The sequence below is a fragment of the Mustela putorius genome, unplaced genomic scaffold, assembly GCF_011764305.1.
Source record: "Mustela putorius furo isolate JIRA1106 unplaced genomic scaffold, ASM1176430v1.1 tig00003901_pilon_pilon_pilon, whole genome shotgun sequence".
NCBI lineage: Eukaryota > Metazoa > Chordata > Mammalia > Carnivora > Mustelidae > Mustela > Mustela putorius.
The window spans coordinates 4,103,802-4,124,093 of record NW_025422049.1 but is presented as its reverse complement, the minus strand read 5'-3'; the positions used below and the strand labels follow the sequence as shown (position 1 = coordinate 4,124,093).

At 37.0% G+C, this 20,292-nt stretch overlaps 1 protein-coding gene across 1 annotated transcript in view; it reads right to left on the bottom strand.

The window, feature by feature from the left end:
* The window catches only part of TENM1 (teneurin transmembrane protein 1), a 797,330-nt gene that overhangs the window by 245,753 nt on the left and 531,285 nt on the right, over nt 1–20,292 (bottom strand). Inside the window, exons 9-13 of the mRNA XM_045068252.1 lie at nt 16,818–17,017; nt 15,343–15,553; nt 10,753–10,854; nt 9,256–9,450; nt 5,526–5,726 (exon numbers count right to left, since the gene is read on the bottom strand). Coding sequence (XP_044924187.1) covers nt 5,526–5,726; nt 9,256–9,450; nt 10,753–10,854; nt 15,343–15,553; nt 16,818–17,017 — 909 coding nt within the window. The remainder of the gene's footprint in view (nt 1–5,525; nt 5,727–9,255; nt 9,451–10,752; nt 10,855–15,342; nt 15,554–16,817; nt 17,018–20,292) is intronic.

Here is a 20,292-nt window from a genome sequence, read left to right as displayed (position 1 = left end):
TGAGCCTCTTACAACTTCCTTCTCTAATTACCTGTTTTATTAGTAGACGCAGATCACATCCATTAGGGAACACTTAAAAACATAATGAGACATTGTTATAATGAAGATATATATATACACACACATATGTGTGTGTGTATACGTGTACCTCTATAAATAGAGGCAAATTCTCAAACAACATGGTCTATATATCAAAGCATGGATGTATTTATAATGAAAACAAACCTACAATTAATATTTTCTCACCATAAACAATATGGAGCTAAGAGTTTATGGACTGTATCCATGAACCATTCATAATCAGTGTCAAAAGCTCAATATACAGGATCAAGAATCATAGATCTCAGTGTTGGAAGGGGCCTCAAGGGCCATTTGGCTAATCTACCATTTCACAAATGAGGCAGCTGGTACTCCAAGAAGTTACGCAAGTCATTCAGGGTCATTGTGCTGTGACTATACCTAAACACACATACATATACTGTCATGTCTCTGGTGGACAAGATGGCCACATGTCACAGACTAGCCTGAAAACAAATATCCTTACAACAAAGCCTTATGGGATCTTCAGGAACTGACCCCGGATGTGTGGATGGGGTACACAATGATAGTACCTCATATGGCTTCTGCTGTATAGCAAATAGAATGTTCAGAAATATCTCAGAGCTGAATGCTCCATCTCTCTCTAGCTGATTAATCTACTTCTAAGATATAGTATAATGAGAGAGGATCACAGTAGAGAGGAGCAGAGTTGTCCTCTCTACGTGAATGCTTACCTTCTATGAATTTCGCTGCCAGTTATCTATGAGTAACAATAGATGGGGTGGCTCAGAGGAAGTTTCATCAAGGAAAGAGGACTACAAAGCTCTGAACTCTGCTTTTATGTTCCCCCTCAAAGACTACGTGACCAGGAGAAGCCAGATTTTATGAAAGAAATATAGTAAATGCACTTTAAAATGACAATAGTAGAGGTTAGGGCCAGTAGCCCTAGCATAGGTTAAATGTATTACTGAGATTTCATGGCAAGGAGTTCCGTTTTAAGGGAGCGTGATTTGACCTGTGGTATATCCAAATCTCAACCATGTTATAACAAGCTTCAATTGTATCCCTCTTGAGGTTTTTTAAAAGACTAATGAGTTAACCTTTGTGAACTACCATGAGACCCTCAGGTGAGAGAAACCTATATCAAGTATCAGTTCAGTGCTGCTAACAATACTCAACGTACCTGCAAACAGACCGAAAGTCATCAGTAAACTATCCACGGCAGTCCTCTTGGTATCGGAGCAGCCCAGATAACATGCTAACAGCTAAGCTTCATGCGCTTAGAGGAAGAAAATGATCAATGGCAAAGAGCCTATCCACCTTTGAAATGACATGATCCATTATAAGAATCAGATGTTAAATTCCTTCCTGTACTGAGCACACTCAATTAAAAGTCTGCACAGTGAGATCATCTTGATGGTTAAATATGCTCTGTGGGAACAACCTTTATGGAGCTTAAAAATCACAGAAGGACTATTCTTACTGTGGCACTAGAGACTTGGAAGGCATTTCCTTCCCCTATTTTTCAATTTGGTAGTTTTATTAGGAAGGTTTTTTTTTTGCCTGAGAGGCTGCTGAGTTTTGGGTCATACCTATCAGCTCTTTTGCTTCTTTGAGCAAGAGATGCTTCTAAGTGTTCTTTTTCTATTGGGTCCAGAATGGATGAATGTGGCTTTCATCTAAGATCTCTGGACAAAAATGTATCATTTGTGCACTTGATATTTGATGCCCTTCATCTCCTTGAACTTTCCCTTTTCTGTAAGTTCATCTATTCACCGGAGTCCCAGCTCCTATCTAACTCTTCCTTCTTCCTTTGGCAGGGGTGAGGATGGAGGGCTGAGAAGAATGTCAGGCATGGAACAAAATCAGCAGAACCAGTTTCTATCTGCAGGTTTGCAACCAGTCAGGCTGTTGGTCTAGGATGAGCTATTTAACCTCTCTGGCTCTCAGGTTCCTCATGTTTTAAAAACTTGAAACATGTTCATTGTTGTTTTTTTCCCTACTCTTGTTTATTGAAGTAATCTCTCCACCCCACATGGGGCTAGAACTCACAACCCCAAGATCAAGAGTCGCATGCTCTTCCAGCTGAGCCAGCCAGGCACCTCCACTGTTCATTGTTTACTGCTTGTCTCACCCCTGCCAGACTGCAAGCCCCAGTAGCACAGGAATCTTTATTCTCCTCACTGATGGGTCCCAAGATCCTAGCACACGGTACATAGTAGGTGCTCAATGAAAACTTGTTTCATAAATAAATAATACACTTGTCTGTTAGCGGTGTCATCACCATTCATCCAGTCTCCCACTGTAGACATCAAAGAGTTAGTGAAAATTCCTACCTGCCCTAACACATTTCCAGTAACGAGGTCTCCTAGCTACTTTCATATCCATCCTTTTGCCTCCATCTGTGCTTAAATTCCCTTATATCAAGTTTTCATCACTTTTCACTATATCCTCCAAACTACTTTCAGAGTGATCATTTTAAAATACAAACACAGTTAGGGTACCTAGGTGGCTCAGTTGGTGAAGCACCTGCCTTCAGCTTGGGTCATGATCCTGGGGTCCTGGGACCGAGCCCCACATTGGGCTCCCTGCTCAGTGGGAGTTGGCTTCTCCCTTCCCTCTGCCTCCCCCCGACTCACACTCTTTTTCTCGCCCTCCCTCTCAAATAAATAAAGGAAATCTTAAATAAAATAAAATAAAATAAAATAAAATAAAATAAAATATAAACATGGTTATGATATTAACCTCTTTAAACCCCTTCAATGGCTTTCCCATTGTCCTCAGGCTCAAGTCCAAACTCATAGGTGTGGTATACAGTCTTTTGTGACCACTTCCTAGACCTTCAGATAATGTGAAATACACCTTGTGCATTGCTTCTCTCTCTCTTTTAGAGCACTTAAGTGAGAGACATTTAAAAATCTTTGTTCACAATTGTCTCCTCAGCTATGGCTATGTTTTATCGCCTCACATGCTGCCAGGGACATAATAGGGGCTCAGTAAATGTCTGGCAAATGAACAAGTAAGTGAGGAGGTTAGACCACTGCAGTGGCTTTCACCGATGGGCAAACCATTTAATGTCTCTGTGCCTCCAAGTATTAGAATCTCCAGTGATGCTGAGGCAGAAGGACTAGAAACCACCACACCTATGAAACACTGAAGCAGATGTCTCTACACTTTCTTCCACACCTATTCTTCTATGGGACTATCACTTTTCCTCATCATTTGATTTGTTTGGGTGGGTAAGGGGGATTTGAGATGAGGGAAGAGTGGGGTAGGGTTTAGGGTAATTCATCTGGAAGGGGGGAGGGGCAAGTGTAGAGGCATGTTTATCATTAGTCCTTTCTTCCTCCTGATTTCTGCTGATAGGATTGGTGCATGTCTTTGTGTATTAGGTGGAAGAGGTGGACTGAGGAAAAAGAAACTCTCAGCACAATGAATTTCATGTTGATTCATTGGAAATACAAATATTTGAATTTGTACAACTGGTGATTAGTATATCGCCAAAGGTTTTGCCCAATTCTGAGGCACCAGAAAAAGCACATACAGATGTGAGTGGCCTTAGGGAGAAATTGTACGATACAGAATCACTATTCAATCAATAAATACAGTACAGTAGTTAAATGTTTGGAATGTGAAGCCAGAATACCTCAGTGCAAGTTTAGGCTCTGATAACTACTATGCAGTTGACTTTGGACAAGTTAATTTAACCTCTCTGTGTCTCAGCTTCCTCCTTTGTAAGTGGGCACAATGACAGGACTTACCTCACAGGTAAGAGATTTAAAAAATGTTATGGAGATTAAAAAAATACATGTACAACACTGAGAATAGTGCCTATTAGATAGCAATTATGTGAGTGTATGCTTTAGTAATAATGCAAATGTTAACATTCTTGTTTTAAACTTGAAACTCTAGACATACTATGTCTGACACATGAAAGGTTGGAAGGGGTTCAATAACATTTAGCAAGTAAATCAGTACTCAGTTTAGAGCCGCAACACCCAGCTACTTTCTTTCTCTAACCATCTTCTAGTTTGTTCTATGTGTCTCTTCCACCAGACTATAGGCTTCTCCTGTGCAAGAACCACATCCATCTGGTTTGCCACTACAGCCCCAGCAACCAAGCACCTCGCCAAGCACATAGCAGGCACACATACATCTGTTTCGTAAATAAATGAAACTCTCAGCATTTTAGTCTGCATTTTAGTTATTATTACATTGTCTTTATCATTTTATCCATTTCTGAAACTATAAATTGCAATCCTCTGTCCCATATTATTTCTATGTGAGGCAACACAATTTTGTAAAAAAAATTATGTTAGAATTAATGCTCTTAACAGAGGGATTTTCTTGTTTCTTTACAGCATGAGACTATAGATTTTTTGGTTCACAAACAAATTCAGTGATATAAGAAGTCTCATAGAGCTTCTCATCTTTCCTGTTTAGCACATGGCATTTTATATCCTCCAAAAAATTCATAGGCAAAGGTTCCATAGGAGTTATTGTTTATTAATTCTACTCATTTAATGTGCACATGACCTGAGGATAAGGAAGAAAAGTATAAAGAATGACCCAATATTTTTAGTTTAGGTGGTGGAAAAACAAATCATGTACACAAATAACTATATCACGATGCCAATTTTTTGCAATTACTCTCTTGCAAGGAGTACGGTAGGGTTTTAGAGGCTCCTCTCGATGTGATCAGGAGAGATTTTATAGAATAGTTAAAACTGTAATTTGTCTTGGTGGGTGTGTTGGATTTTCATAGATGGAAAGGTAGCTCAGCATTCCCTGCTGAGGAAAGGGCACAAAGAGAATGTGAACGTGTGATATGTTGGGAGTGAGCAGAGCATATGAGAACCCTTTTGCAGAAAGAGGCATTTATGCAAGAAGCAGAAGTAGAAGACAGTCTGGAGACAGAGATTTGGAATAGTTTTTGGTGGGCTTTTGATATCAGCCAAAGATATTTGAAGTTTATCTCTAGACAGTGGAAATCTACTGCTGATTTTAAGGTAGGGGATAGGAAAAGGACAGCCAAGTTGTGGGAATAGTAATTGGGTGGCAATATGCCAAGGAGTTCCTAGAGTTCCTGAGCTTAGTTCCGTTTTTTAGGGATGGAACGCCCAGCGGAAATACTCAGCAGCTGACCGGAAATGAAGGATTATTTGAGTTTGAGGGAGATACCGATTTAAAATAACCTGTAGAGAACCGACAGTGGGAGGCATGGGAAAGGATAAAATGACTGCAGGAAAATGCAGAATGAGGACAGAGGTTCAAATCCAGATTGACAGCAACAAAAGATATAATTACGAGTCCAGTAGTATGTTGTTTATGAAAACCCAGTCAAATACTAGCCTAGGAAACACTTGGAAGTCCCTTATGACCCATGAAGGCATACAGATCAGACTTTGAGAAGTGCCACCGTAAGACAAAGACCAATGAGGATTTGGGAGTGTAGGAAGGAAGAGAAAGAGGGAACTCCAATGTACCTGTTGAGCAGTCAGATCCTGTCCACTTGGGATCACAGCTGCACACTCCAGTATCCAGAAGAAAAGTGCCGTGTCCTGAGCACTGCTCTTGACAAATAGGAAGTGGGGTTTCACAGTTGACTCCTCCCCAACCAGTAGAACAGTGACATTCTCCTTTTACACAGATGCCATGGCTGGAACACATTGGGTCTAAGCAGTCCTCTGAAGGTGCCAAAAAGGAGGAAAAAAGAAAAAAGTTAACAGGTGTGGCCTATATACCTTAGGACAATGAAACTGAGATACGCACACTGATTTCCTACTATGTCATTAATACTGTTTTAATTAGGTAATAACATGTCTCATGCAAAGGCTGGATTCAAACCAGAAGAATATTAACACTTAAAAATATGGGAGGGTATCATTAAGGCTGAATCCTAAAATTAGAAGACGAAGGAAGTGGGGCACCTGGGTGGCTCAGCTGGTTAAGTGGCTGCCTTCGACGCAGGTCATGATCCCAGTATCCTGGGATCGAGTCCCACATCAGGCTACTTGTTCCATAGGGAGACTGCTTCTCCCTCTGCCTCTGCCTGCCTGTGCTCTCTCTCTCTCTCTCTCTCTCTCTCTCACTCTAACAAATAAAGAAATAAAATCTTTAAAAAAAAAAAAAAGAGTCTCTCTCTCCCTCCACCCCAAAAAAAGAAGACAACGAAAACCATACATCTGTTGTGTAAAACTGGAGCAATGTGTAGTACTCCCACACATATGGGTGGGTGTACCAGTGTGGGCCTTTGATAGGGATTCCTCAGCTTTGTAAAAACGCCAAAGAATTTTTGGGGAGTCCTTCCTTGTCTTTTTTGAAATTGGAATTACAGCTCTGAGAAATGGTTTTCACTTGATGTGACTAAAGAAGGTATACATAATAATTATACAGAGAATATAAAATAAAGAAGTAAATACATAAAATATACAAATATACTACATACAAAAATGTGTCTACAAATATAAAAATATATAAATATATAAAATATTAAAACATACATATCTTTTTATAAAGCTTAGATCATTAGGTATTAAGTGACCTGACTGCTGTTGTGTGAAAACATGCAATATAATGAATTTATTATAATCTTTCATTAATTTCTTGGAAACACTGAAAATGCAACATTGTAAGCATAATTTTAAAAATTATTGAAGTTTTTTTTTTAATGCCTTTTCCTTCCATCAGGATGCTGTGACATAGTTTTCAGTATTCTAGAATATCACAGACACAATTCTATTTATCTCTGATTCTGTGAGTTTGGAAATTTTTGGACACATTCTAACAAAGGTATAAACTCTCTTTTTTCTTTTTTAAAGATTTTATTTATTTATTTGACAGAGAGAAATCACAAGTAGGCAGAGACAGAGAGCAGGAAGCAGGCTCCCTGCCAAGCAGAAAGCCCGATGCGGGACTCGATCCCAGGACCCTGAGATCATGACCTGAGCTGAAGGCAGAGGCTTAACCCACTGAGCCACCCAGGCGCCCCCAAAGGTATAAACTCTTAAGAGTAGATCTCTGTTTGCCTTGGGGAAAATTGTTTTGTGCTTTTACCTGAGTGACCATTCCAGGGGAAATGACAAGGTTGATTTCAGATTTTCTATTCTCCCAATACAAATAAGATGAGACTAAAATAAGTCACCATAATGAGGACGTATGCTTTAAATTACTTTTCCCGCAGTGAAAACAGTCTGATAAAAACCTGCCTTCAATGGCAAGACAGGTCTGGTCTTGGGTGTGGCCTACTATCATGGAACAGAGTAAGCGTAACTAAGCATTATTATAATTAGTGCTATTGCCATTACAATTAACCCCAAATCTCAAGGTCTTAGCACAATTCTTTACTACCTGAGCTAATCAGCAAATAAATACTAAAAGGTACATCTACTTTGATTTTGTTCATTATTTGGAGTGGAAGGGAAAGTCTAAAAGTACAGAATATTGTTTTAGAAGGAGGTCATTTTGTTATATTAAAACATAACAACTTTAACAAATAAAATGAGATTTAATTTAGTATAATTTATTTTATTAAAAGGCCACCTTCAATGATTAACTAAGTCACTTAGATCAGAGGCATGAAGTCATATGGCTGAATGGGCCAGGACTACATGACATAGACAAACTGATCGGAAGAAGCCAGTGTGATACTTCCAGCTAAGTGACTGGAAGTATCCAGTTTAACAGAAACTGTTGCTTCTTTGTTCCAGGTAATCATCACCACGTAGGAACATGGTCCCGGTATTACCAGATTTTCCAGTTGTTCAAGAGACGGCAAAAGAGAGGTTTTTATAGGACACTTCTCTGTTTTTATATTTTGGCAAGTGGATCACATTAAAACAACAGCAACAAAAACACTACCGCTATCACCACTGTGTGAACCAAACAAAATCCATCCATAAGCCCAGTTCAGCCTGTGAGTTTCTAGTCTGTGGTCTGATTTAAATATTCTTTTCTACTGTATTTGACAAGTTCATACTGTTAAATATGGTGAGCATTCTTCCTTGCTATCTTGGTTATTGCACAAATTTTCTTAGCGATCCCTAGAAGGGAAATGTAAGCTAAGCCATTTTTCAGTTGCTCCCAAATTTTGATTAGAAGGGTCTAAATTAATTTGGTCAAACATTTTCATTACAAACTGTAGGTGTTGTGAGAGATACCATGTTTTGGTGACCATGCATATGTCCACATAACATCTGACTTTACAACTTAAATATAATGACTGTGGTTGGATCACCATAAAAACAATGTCCAGAGGTACTCTTGTACCCTGTCTAGGCCCAACACCATTCATTGGAACAGATATAATCTTCACACCAAAAGTCTATACTATTGCTAACGGGAGGTGGGAAGCTAAATTCTTTGAGCAAAATGAGATTAAACCCTTTAGAATGCTGTGTAATTGTCTTAATGAGCCATCTTTAAAAAGCAATTATAGTGCATTTTCAGCAGCTTCTTTCCTGAACAACAGTTGTGATGAGACCATCTCCCATGGTAATGGTTTAATATTATTTCTGAAATCAGTCTTATTTGAGGAATGTGGCATGAAAAGGTCTGATTACTAGTAAACTTATTTTCCAATGTGTCTCTTTAAATGAGAAAACTATTGCCATTTCAAGCTACGTTTGTGCATGTGTGCATAAAGGTTCCTTTGGGGTGAATTGTAACATAAAGGCACTGCTTTGAAACTCATTAGTGGTAAGTTGGCTTCCTTAGGCACGGAGGTCAAGTTTCAGCATGAGTTATGTAAAAATAAATAATATAAAGCAATGATAATAATGGTAATTACAAATTGCTCCCAAAGAAAACATTCAATGAAATGGTTCCAAATGTGCATATATTATTATTTTTATCATGTGCTTTAAAGTAAGATGGAGCCTAATGTACTGTGTAATAATGAAAGTATATGAATTAACACCTAATATCATCAGTATGGAAATTTTCAAGTTATAAAACAGTGTTAGAAATGAGGGGGGGAAGCACCATTTTTCCTTACCGATCTGCAAGTATCACAGACACAGCCTCATGTTAATATCAGAGACTGTCCGAAGAGACGTGAACTCCCCCGACTCCAGCCCTCTGCTTCGTGTACTAAAGACATATTGAACATTTACAGCTTGCAAAGATGACTTGCATCTCTACTAAAAGCACACAATGACACCTGGACAGTTTGGGGAGAGAAAAGCCTGAAGCAAGAGATGAAAATGGGGCTCTGACCTTCCTCGCATATTTCTCCTTTGTAGCCTGGCACACAGATGCAGACTCCCATGATGCAGGTGCCGTGACCGAAGCATGTTGGGTCGATGCATTGCTCTTCTGGAACGTCGCACTCTGGCCCCTTCCAGCCATTTCGGCAGACGCAGTGTCCTTTCTCGTATTCTCCATTCCCGCCACACAGCACAGGGCACGAATCTGAAGGTTGGCAAATGAACTTGTAGTGTTCTCAGAAAGCTTTTAAAATCTCCGAAGGGTCAATTCTCTATTGATTTCTTGTATAATATTTCAGGCAAAAATTTGTATTATTTTTTCTGTCTTAGCCTTTATTAAATAGGCAAGTGTCTGGTATTGCTAACAGAATTTTCCTTATAGGAGTGGAGTAAGGATAAGTGACAAAAATATAAAAATTATGTCAGGAATTTGCCTTTGATTTCACCTATTATTATTATTATTATTATTATTATTATTTCAAGCTAGGGTTTTTTCCTCTTAGGCCTTTTCTTCCTCAGACAGATTTTTCCACTTTTAGAAAGAAAAACCCCCAAAGTGTAGAAACTGATAAATAGGGAAGTTATTCATATTATAAAATGTTATCCTTAAAAAGTTATACATTTAAATAGATTTATGCTGGACAGATGTCTACTCCCATGACACCACGTGCAGACCTTTATTAGAATACTTTGCTTTGCCAATGTTGGTTCCCTCTTAAAACTATGGGCTCTTTGAGGGCAGGGCCTGAATCTTTTGTCTTATTCAATTTTTAATACCAGCCGTCATCTTTATTTCTCATCCCCAGACTTGCAAGACCTATCATGCTCCTGGGAAGCCAGCAAGTGCTATAGAATTCTCAGCTGTGCAGAATTTAATCTAAGGAAACTGAGTGGCTGGGAAACCTGAGATTAAAGCATTAGCAGACTGAGAACTGTAAGAATATACTGAAAATGAGCAGAAAGCATCTCTACGGTAATAACTGTAAGCCTATGGGGAAACACAGTGTGACATACCTAAAGCTTTTCAATAATTAAACTTTGGCAAGTCTAGGAAACAGTAAAGTTTGCCAAGTTTAACTTATGGCTCGCCAGTTTTTACTTTCTAAGGCTACTTACCGGTTTGGTGACTGCCTGTTCCTTCTGGTTTACATGGGTCTGTGTATAAGCAGTTACAGATGTCCTAGGTACAAATTCCACCTGTTAGGCAACCCTGACTATTTCACCTCTTTGAAATTGTTACTTTGCCCAATAAACCAGGAAAACAGTAGATCTGCCTCACCGGGCTATCACAGTAAGTATGAATCTGAAGAGGTAACAGAGTGTTTAGAACAATGTCTGGCAGGGTAAGTACTCAGCTCTTGGTTGTGGTGGTGGTGGTGGGGTAGATGCTGCTGCTGCTGTTGTCACTACTACTGCCACTTCTCTTCCTCCTCCTATTGCTACTGATCCTGAGTTCTCAAAGGACACATATTTCCCTAAACCAACTGGAGTAACAGAGCAACATTACCTCTTGCACAGTCAGGCCCAAGGAATCCTGGAAAACAATGACAATGGCCAGAGATACACTCTCCATTTCCATTGCAATTGGTTGAGCAGTCATCCATTATTTCTAGTAATGGAGAGAAAAAGAAAAAAAAATGAGTAAACGTCAGGCTGTAGTGTCCTTAATTTTTTTTTTTTTTTAATTGCAAGAACTCTGGGCTTGTAACGGTCTTGCCCTGTACTGTCTTGGAGCACTTACTATTTAAAATCAGATGCCAAAGATTTTTGCAAGATGTCACATGCAGTACCAAATTATTAAAAGGGCCCTGAAATTGCTGAATTAGCTCTTCAAGAGTGAAACTAAAAACCAACCCTTATCTCTAAAGTACATAAAGGGTCTAGATGAATTGTATTCTTATGAGACATTCACAACAAAGCTAAAAATGTCCTAGGATTATAGGACATTTCTCAAAAGCGAAATGGGCTTAAAATTGCAACTCAAAAGACTCAAGTCTACTGTTTATTTTTCAAATTTAGGTTGTAGCAAATAAAAAATTTTTTCTCTAGTATCTTAAAATGTTTGATCTACCATCTTGACAGCTTAAATATGATAATCAGTATTTCATTTTCATTAATAAGTGACAATGGAAGGCTTTTAAAGTAAGTGTTCATATTAAATTCACCACCACTAAAAGCATTAGAACCTAAGTATTTTGTTGAGAAATGCTTTCTTGACTGTAAATGCTTATCAGTTCTCTGCCACTAATTTCCCTTCAATCCATTCTTAGAGAAGAATAGGCTTCAGGGGAATTGAGAAGGCTTTGAAGGTGCCCATAGGTAGTTCTGGTGACATAAAGATGTACAGTGCGATAGAACTTTGATAAGTCTTGTGGTAAGTAACTTGGCTGAAAGGGTATGATGTTACCCAAAAGTCAGACGCTGACAAAAATTATTTCTAGTTTAGAATTGTATTTGAATATAATAAAATCAAATTCCAAGTCCATGAACTATTACGGCATGTATGCTTTCTTCTTTCAGTTTTTTTTTTTCTTAAATAATCTTCTCATTACTCCTTCTAGAAGTTTTCCATACTTAGCATTCTTGGATTCAGAGTTTTATGTTCTGGCTCATTAAACTCATACTTCTCGTATGTACCAATTTTTCCTTTTCAATCCGAATTATCTACTTCTTTTAGTTTCACCTGCATAGGCTATTTCCAATTGGAAGGAGATATTCTAGGAAGTGGTCTTGGCATCTTCCGCTCAGCTACGAGAATTTATAATGAGGGTCGAGAAATAACATTTCTTCAATTGTGGCCTTTTGACCACCTGTATCAGGAGGATCACCTGAGGCACTTAAAATGCAGAAACCTAGGCTTCATTCCAGATTTACTGAATCTGAAGGATGCAGCTCAGGTGACCCTGCAGATGCTCATCGTATTAAAGCACTGAGAACCAATGCTTCATACAGTAAACTTCCATAGTTAGACAACTGCTGATCTAGACTTCGAGTTCTGCCTTGGGTAGAATAAAACAGGAAGAATGTGGTATCTAGTTTATTTGCGGAATTCTTAGAAAGCTGAGAATGAATCCAGTGGCAGAGGAGATTCTTCTTCTCTCCCCCATGTGAATATATCACATGGCTCCTCGCAGGTTTATGATAATCTGTTCTCTGATCCCTGTGTTTGAAAACTGAACTGGATAAGAAATTTATATGTGGCATTTGCTGAATTACAACTGGTCTGGCAGGAATGGAGCATTTGACAAAGAGCTATCCATTTTTAACTTATTAAAACATTAGTTATTTTCATAAAATCATTAATTTATTTAAAAGGTCATTATGAAGAGGCACAGAGTTTTTTTCATTCAGAGATGGAACAATCATTTCTCTATTTTCTACTTAATCCATCTTTCTTGTACCAAGCTATAGTGGCACTTCTTAGATCTACATTTGGATTTCCCCTGCCCTGGATGGTTAATAGGAGGCCATGGAGGACACATTCAAAGGTAAATACCGTTGAATTCAATTTCAGACAAGCTCCTATTGACAACTTTATGGAAGTGGCCTTGTGGGAATTTAGCTATTGTAGGAAAAAATGTTTAATAAAGTTTGCTATCAAAATAAATAAAAATCCCTCCATCTTATTGACTTATCTAAGGTCTGTCCCTGTTGCACAGAGCTTAACACCAGCAATGCAAGTGAGAAGAGAAGTCAATATAGGGAGGTTCTGGAAGCTGCCACCTCCACCAGGTCTGAAAGAGACACTGGGAGGAGGATGGCTACAGCAGGAGCATGTAAGTAACCAGAGGTGAAAAAGAATGTGTTTTTCTATTTACGTTGGCCTCGGTGAAATCTTGCCTTCTGTCTTTTTAATCTTACTTCAGAATCACTTCCTTGACTGCACTTCATTAGACTTGAGAAGGATTTTAAAGGTCTGTGCATAAAACTCTGTTCTTCTAGAGTCTACAGCCCCTTGGTATCTGCATCTGCACTGATGATGGGTTTTGCTTCTGGCAGGTTTTCTTATGGGAGAAACTAAAGGTAATGAATAGTCTGATGGAATAATTTTGGTACAAAGGGCATGGGCTTTGGAATCAGACATACTGGATGTCTCAAATTTCAATTTTGCCATTTGCTGGCTGTGAGAGTCTATCACATTATTTACTCATTCCAAGCCTCCATTTTCTTATTTATTATATAAATATCACTACACCTATACTATCAGGGTTGTGATGAGAATCAAACAAGGTAACTGAATGTAAAGCATCTGGTACAGTGCTTGGGGGCAGAATGGCACTCCATAAGTGGTATATATTATCATGTTACAGAGCAAGTTGGCTAAAGATTAGGGGATATTGACAACTCTGTCTACACTACTAGAAAATAATATATATTAATATAGGCCAGCAGCTAGCCTATATTAGTCATTCAATAAATGTTGGTTGTTAATACTGTCCTGATCCTTATTAGTAGCAAACCAAATATAGTTAAGATCAATCAACTGATTCTCACATTATCATGAGAGAATGAGTAGCATTTAGCATAGCTAAATGCATACAAACCTTTAATTGTTTAATCAAATATATTAGCCTCTTTTTACTCTAATTAAGATAAATTATAAAAACAAAAAAATGGGGAGAATATAGAATAAATAACTTAATACCTTTGATTTTTTTTTTCAGAAATTTACTTGGAGTCTTTTTAAGTGGAATTGCAGAATTTTTTCTGTTGCTTCAGGAGAAGTAAAAACAAAAAAGGAAAAAGCAAATACTTTGTTGCATAGGATACTGACAGCTTGATATGTGGATAATAGGAATTCTATCTCAAAGGTTAGCTTCTTTTGGGGGGGAAGTAAGGGAGGGGAAAAATCTTCAAGCATGTTTCTGGGTCTATTGATTTTTGAAAGGTTAATAGTTGGGTTAGTGTTTTAAGTTGGGCTTATTGGTAAGGATACCAGGAAGGGAGAAAATCTTCACAAATGTTTTAGATCTTCTAACTACTTGACTTCTTAGGAGAAACTCAACCTCTCATAACTCATTGGCATTTGCATGATGAGAATTGGGCCTTGACAGAAAAATACCATGAAAGGTGTATCTATTAAATTTGCTCCATTAATTCTGTGAGCATTGCAAAATAGTGTCATGACTTAAAATATTTTTTTCTATTTTAACAAATACGTTGTCTTTTGAAGATGCGAAATCAGTGGAGTTTTTCTCTAGGGGAAAAATCATCAGTGGATTTTTATAGCCTTTCTGATTACTTTAGAGGAGAGTTTTTGATAATGTTATGGCTAGAATACCATTTTCTACTGACTCAAGGTCTTCAGCATCAAGTAAAAATAGAATGTAATTGTTATAAAGAGCAGATGGTATATCTATTAACAGTCAACACATCTTCCTAAACATATGGTTGAACAGGTTAACTAAAGGATAAAGTGGTGAGAGTTGTATAGGAAACTGACAGCTGTAAAATATTTTCCCTTCTTTTTAAAGACATGTGTTTTAGGAAATATCACACAATAAAATACTGTGTGATGTTTCCCCTCAGGGCTCAAAAAGTCTAAAAGAAAGGACGTTGAGTGACCTGTTATTATCCCTGAGACTCTTCTCTAAATACCCTTAGGTTGTGTTTTGAAGGCATCGTCATTCTAGAACCAGCTGTTCTAAAGAAGAACTAGACTGATGCTAGTTTTTCCACTTCAAAAACCTTTTATTGCCTTTTCTTTTCCAATAGCTCTTGAGTTAACAGAGATTTTCTTGCTTACTCCCTATTTCATTGAAGTTGTTCATCGATGCAGCCCTGGTAATATTATCATCCAGGTAATTATTCCTATTGAAAACATAAAAAAAAAGGTACATGGCAAGTATTCTACAGTAGTGGTGCAAATAATGGAGCATTTAAAAAATCGTAATCAGCATTTAAACATTAATGACAACAATAATAAAAGTCTTTCTCATAGTGACCTATCTTGAATAAGGACTTTAAGGTAAAATGAGCAGTGAGTTTAAACAACATCTATATTACTTTATTTTTTTTTAACATCTATATTACTTTAATCACTCATCTCTTTCTAGAACTATGCTGTTAATTCAATATAATAGTCAAGGCAGCTTACCGATTGCTGTGGTTAACACAAACACCTGCTCCATCTTTTTTCCATCATTGTAAAATGCCAGATACCAAGGCCCTTGGTCCATATACTCTATGAAACCGGTCTCCTGCAGTGAAGTTAAGATCAGGTTCCGAGGCGAGTGCTGGGTATCATCAGAGCCCTTGGAGTCCTGCTTGACCAGTTGTTTTCCATCCATCAGTTTTACAAAATCAAACTAGAACAAATACACACACAAATATAAGCCACTACTTTTACTTCTAGACTAATGAAAAACATTAACTTAAATTGCCCTATTTCTACTTCATACTTCTCTGAGGAATGCAAAAGAAGAAGTTATTCTTTCTTAAGTATACTCAAGCCTGGTTCTGAAAAAAAAAAACCCACTATATTTATAAATATCATAAACCTTTCAGTTTATGTATTTATTAGTATTCAAAATAATTGTCTAAAAATAAGTAAGCCAAGGAATAGAAAAGAATCTTATTTAGTATTATGCAAGAGAATCTTGGTATTTTACTGAAGTATCAGACAAAAGATATTCGAAACCACACATTTCCCTAAAAAATGTGACCATGATCTTCTCTACAAATTCAAGAATTTTATAGTTTTTAAAACAACTAAACAATCTAAAATTTGAGAACATTCATCATAATTTACTACCTTTGTGGTAGCATATTTAAATATTCAAAAGACTCCCTCCTTTTTTCCCCTAATCAGTGGACAAGCACATGGCACACATTTCCTTGGGCATTTTTTAAAAGGGGGTTACATTTGAATGGCATTCTAATTCCCTGCCTATTCCCATCCAGAAGGTAAGGTTTGGACTGAAGTCATATCTGTTGAAAAAAAAAAAAGTAATCCCCTCTTGGTTATGATTCCTTATGCTACTTCTTAGATGAAGCAGGGCCCCAAATGGGTTCATGCAAGGAAGAGATAAGGAAAAAAAGAGAGAAATCAGGTGGCTAACATTTATAGAAGAGCTTTGTAAACCATAGAAGAGCTTTGTAAGCCATAGAGGTTTTACATATTTCAGTTATTATTAACAATAACAAGAAAAAATTTCTACCTCTAAGATAAAACCTCCCCTTTGGACTCATTTCCTTTATTGATTTGCATTCTTCTTGGGACAAAGGGTCAAGGCCATATGGAGCCAGCCAAGGTGGGGTGTGGGCCCAAAAGCTAAGTAAGATGAGGGGGCAGGGACAGCTCATGATCATCCTGTTCCAGGAAACAAAATTCAAATTTCAAGAGTATTTTTTTAAACTTTCTTTCCTGAATTTGCTCACTAAATGCTATTGCTTATTTCTCAATGTCATTCTTTTTCATTCCTTTGGGTGTGATTATTTTGGATATTTGCCAATTACAAACATTGTCTGCCTTTACCTTTGACTCCCACACACTTTGCGACTCACAAACCCTGAACTAATCATCCCACCACCCTCTAAAAAGGGTCAAGAAATACCTATAACATCAAATACCTGAGTGTGTGTAGGTGGAATGTTTCTTCTGCCATAAATTCCCAGCAGAGAGTCCTTGGCTAAAGAAATATTGAATTTCAGATATATAGGATGGTGGATAGTAATCTGGAAACGCCAGAATAAGCCGGGTGGAATGGTCTGCATGACCTGTGCACCAATGTCAACTTCTCCAGTGTCTATCGCCCGTCCCTTCTGAAACACTGGTTTTAAAGGTAAAGAAAATTGCATATAATATTAATTTATATTTATATAATATTTATTTTATATATTATATAATTATATATTATGTCTATAATTATATATTTATTATATATTAGCTTATACTTATAAGTTAATGGTTTTTAGTTTTTCAGCACAAATATATGAAAATGACTTACTAAACTCTTTTTTCCTCCCTCCCCTACCCATATTTCAAGACTTTACCCAAAATATCTTCCAAGGAGCCCTCCCCAACCAACCACTATACCAGTCTCTTCCTTATCTTGAACTACTATTGCATTTATTTCCATCATTTGATTCATTTTAACTACTATTTACTGAGGTGGTCTGGGTAGCAACAGGAGATACAACGATGAACAAGATGCAGTTCTTGCTTTCAAGGAGCTTTAAATATATGAGAGAAAATAGGACAAGTGTACAATAACTATGTGGTAAAGGAAGATCAGTGCTCTGGGTATTCAAAGGAGTAAAAAGGGTATTTGGTTGGAGGATACTCCTCATTCTTAGCTGTCTCTATGCCTTTTATCTTCCTGTATTTTTCTTCTTAGTGCTTATCACCCCCTAACATACCATATTTTTTACTAGTCTATTACCCATTTTCTCCCAATAGAATATAAGCTCCATGAGGCTGTGGCTTCTTTGTTCCTTGTTTTATCCCCAGTAATTAGAGGAATGTATGCAAACAGTATGTGCTCTGTACATATTTATTCAATGAACAAATGAATGAATGAATGAATGAGAAAAGGGTATTTATGGGAAGTAGTGCTGAAGATGGGCCTTAAAGGAGGGAGAAGATTTCAACAGAGCTGTTGAGAAGAATGTTCCACTGGGAAGGAACGTCTTGCACCAAAACAAAGAGAAGAGAAACTTGTAAAGCTATAGTGTTGGCTATGTGTCTATGGAGAAGAACAGTTAGAGATAGGGCTGGAAGGAAAGGATGGCATCATAGGGCCTTGCATGCCAATCCTGAGGGTTTATCGAGTAAAGATGGAAAGCCACTAAAGGTTTTTAAGAAGAGGGGAAATATTTGGGTACATTAGAAAGACTAATCTTGAGGCAGAAAGTGGAATGATCTAGAGCAGGGAAACACAAGGATGATAGAGAATTATGGAGCAATAATTCAGGTGAAATGACATGAAGATCTAAATTTAGGGTGGGCTCAACAGTTTACATGGGATAGTCCATTCCAGGCAACTATAAAATAAGCAAGTGGGACTACATCAAACTAGAGAGCTCTGCACTAAAAAAGAAACAATCAGTAAATTGAAAAGGCAACCTACAAAATGGGAGAAAATTATTTGCAAACCATGTATCTGATAAGGGGTGAATCTCCAAAATATATAAAGAATTTATACAACTCAATAGTAAAGAAGCAAATAATCCAAATCAATAGCAAAAAAGCAAATAATCCAATATAAAATGGGCAAATGACTTTTTTCTAGAAAAGACGTACAGATGGCATAAGGTATAAGAAAAGGTGCTCAACATCACTAATCATTAGGGGAAATGCGAATCAAACCCATAATGAGATAACACCACATATCCTGTTAGGCTGGTTATTAACAAAAAGATAAGAAATAACAAATGTTGATAAGGATGTGGAGAGAAGGGAACCCTTTATAACCTTATACACTGTTGGTGGTTATGCAAAATGGTACAGTTGTTTTGGAAAAACAGTATGGTAGGTCCTCAAAAAATAAAACTACCATATGATCCAGCAATCTCACTTCTGGGTATATATCCAAAGGAACTGCAATCAAAATCCTGAGCAGATATCTACACACCCACATTCACTGCAACAATACTCACAACAGCCAAGATATGGAAACAACCTAAATATCCTTTGATGAAAGAGTGGATAAAGAACATGTGATGTGTATATTATTTATATACATATATATATACACATAATATACAATACATATATATATATAAAATACTCCATTGTGTATATATACATGAAATATTATTCAGCCACTCAATTTAAAAAAAGGAAATCTTGCCATTTTCAACAACATGGATCAATCTGGAGCGCATTATGCTAAGTAAACCAAGCGAAACAGAGAAAGACAAATACTGCATGATATCACTTATGTGTGGAATCTATAAAAGAATAAAAGTCAATTTCATAGAAACAGAAACTAGAATGGCTTCCAGGATTGGAGGAAGGGGGAAATGGGGTGATGTAGGTCAAAGGGTACGACTTTTTAGTTACTAGCGGAGCTCAGACAATCTAACGTAGAACATGGTGACTATAGTTAATAATATGGCATTATATACTTGAATGTTTTTGAGAGTAGATCTTAAGCATTCTTACCACACCAAAAAAGTTAATTATCTTCACCTTTTTAATCATTTCTACATTGTATAGGCTTATGAAATCAGCATGTTGTATACTTTAAATATATACAATTATACTTATTAATTTCTGCTTGATAAAATAACAAAATCATATATTACTGAGGAAGTATTAAACTGGGTTATCCTAAAAAAATGAAACGAGATGGGATCAGGAGGGAGACAAACCATAAGAGACTCTTAATCTCACAAAACAAACTGAGGGTTGCCCGGGGGGAGGAGAGTAAGGAGAGGGTGGCTGGGTTATGGACATTGGGGAAGGTATGTGCTCTGGTGAGTGCTGTGAAGTGTGTAAACCTGGCAATTCACAGACCTGTACTCTCGGGGCTAATAATACATTATATGTTAATAAAAAAAATAAAAAATAAAAAAAATAAGCCTCACCTAGACACCAAAGAAAAAATAATATAGCAAGCTCAGAAAAAAAAAACCAAAACTGGGTTATCCTATAGAATGATACAAATATCAATGAACTTCAGATTATTATAAATTTTAAAAATCTTATTGTACTTTCAAACATAAATACTAAAAACTAAAAATCTATTTTTCATGCTAGAGAAAATAATACTGAGATAAAAAAAATATCTAAACTAAGGCAAGAAAGAGAAGGCACAGACTGGATGGATGAATCAGAAAACATAAAGAAGATGGAAGATAAATTATAATAAAATAAAGAGCAAAGAGCTAAGTGCTTATGTTAAAAGGTAAAGTCATCACTCCGGATTAAAAAGTAAAATCTGAAGACATATATTTTACAAAAAAAAAGTATTTAAAATATAAAGAGACTGATTTATAATAATAAAAGTTATTTTCTTAGGAAGAAAAAAAAAGAAGAAAAGACAATGTAAAAGAAGATTCTAGCACAGCACTTACAAACTTGAATGTGCTTAAGGAAGGA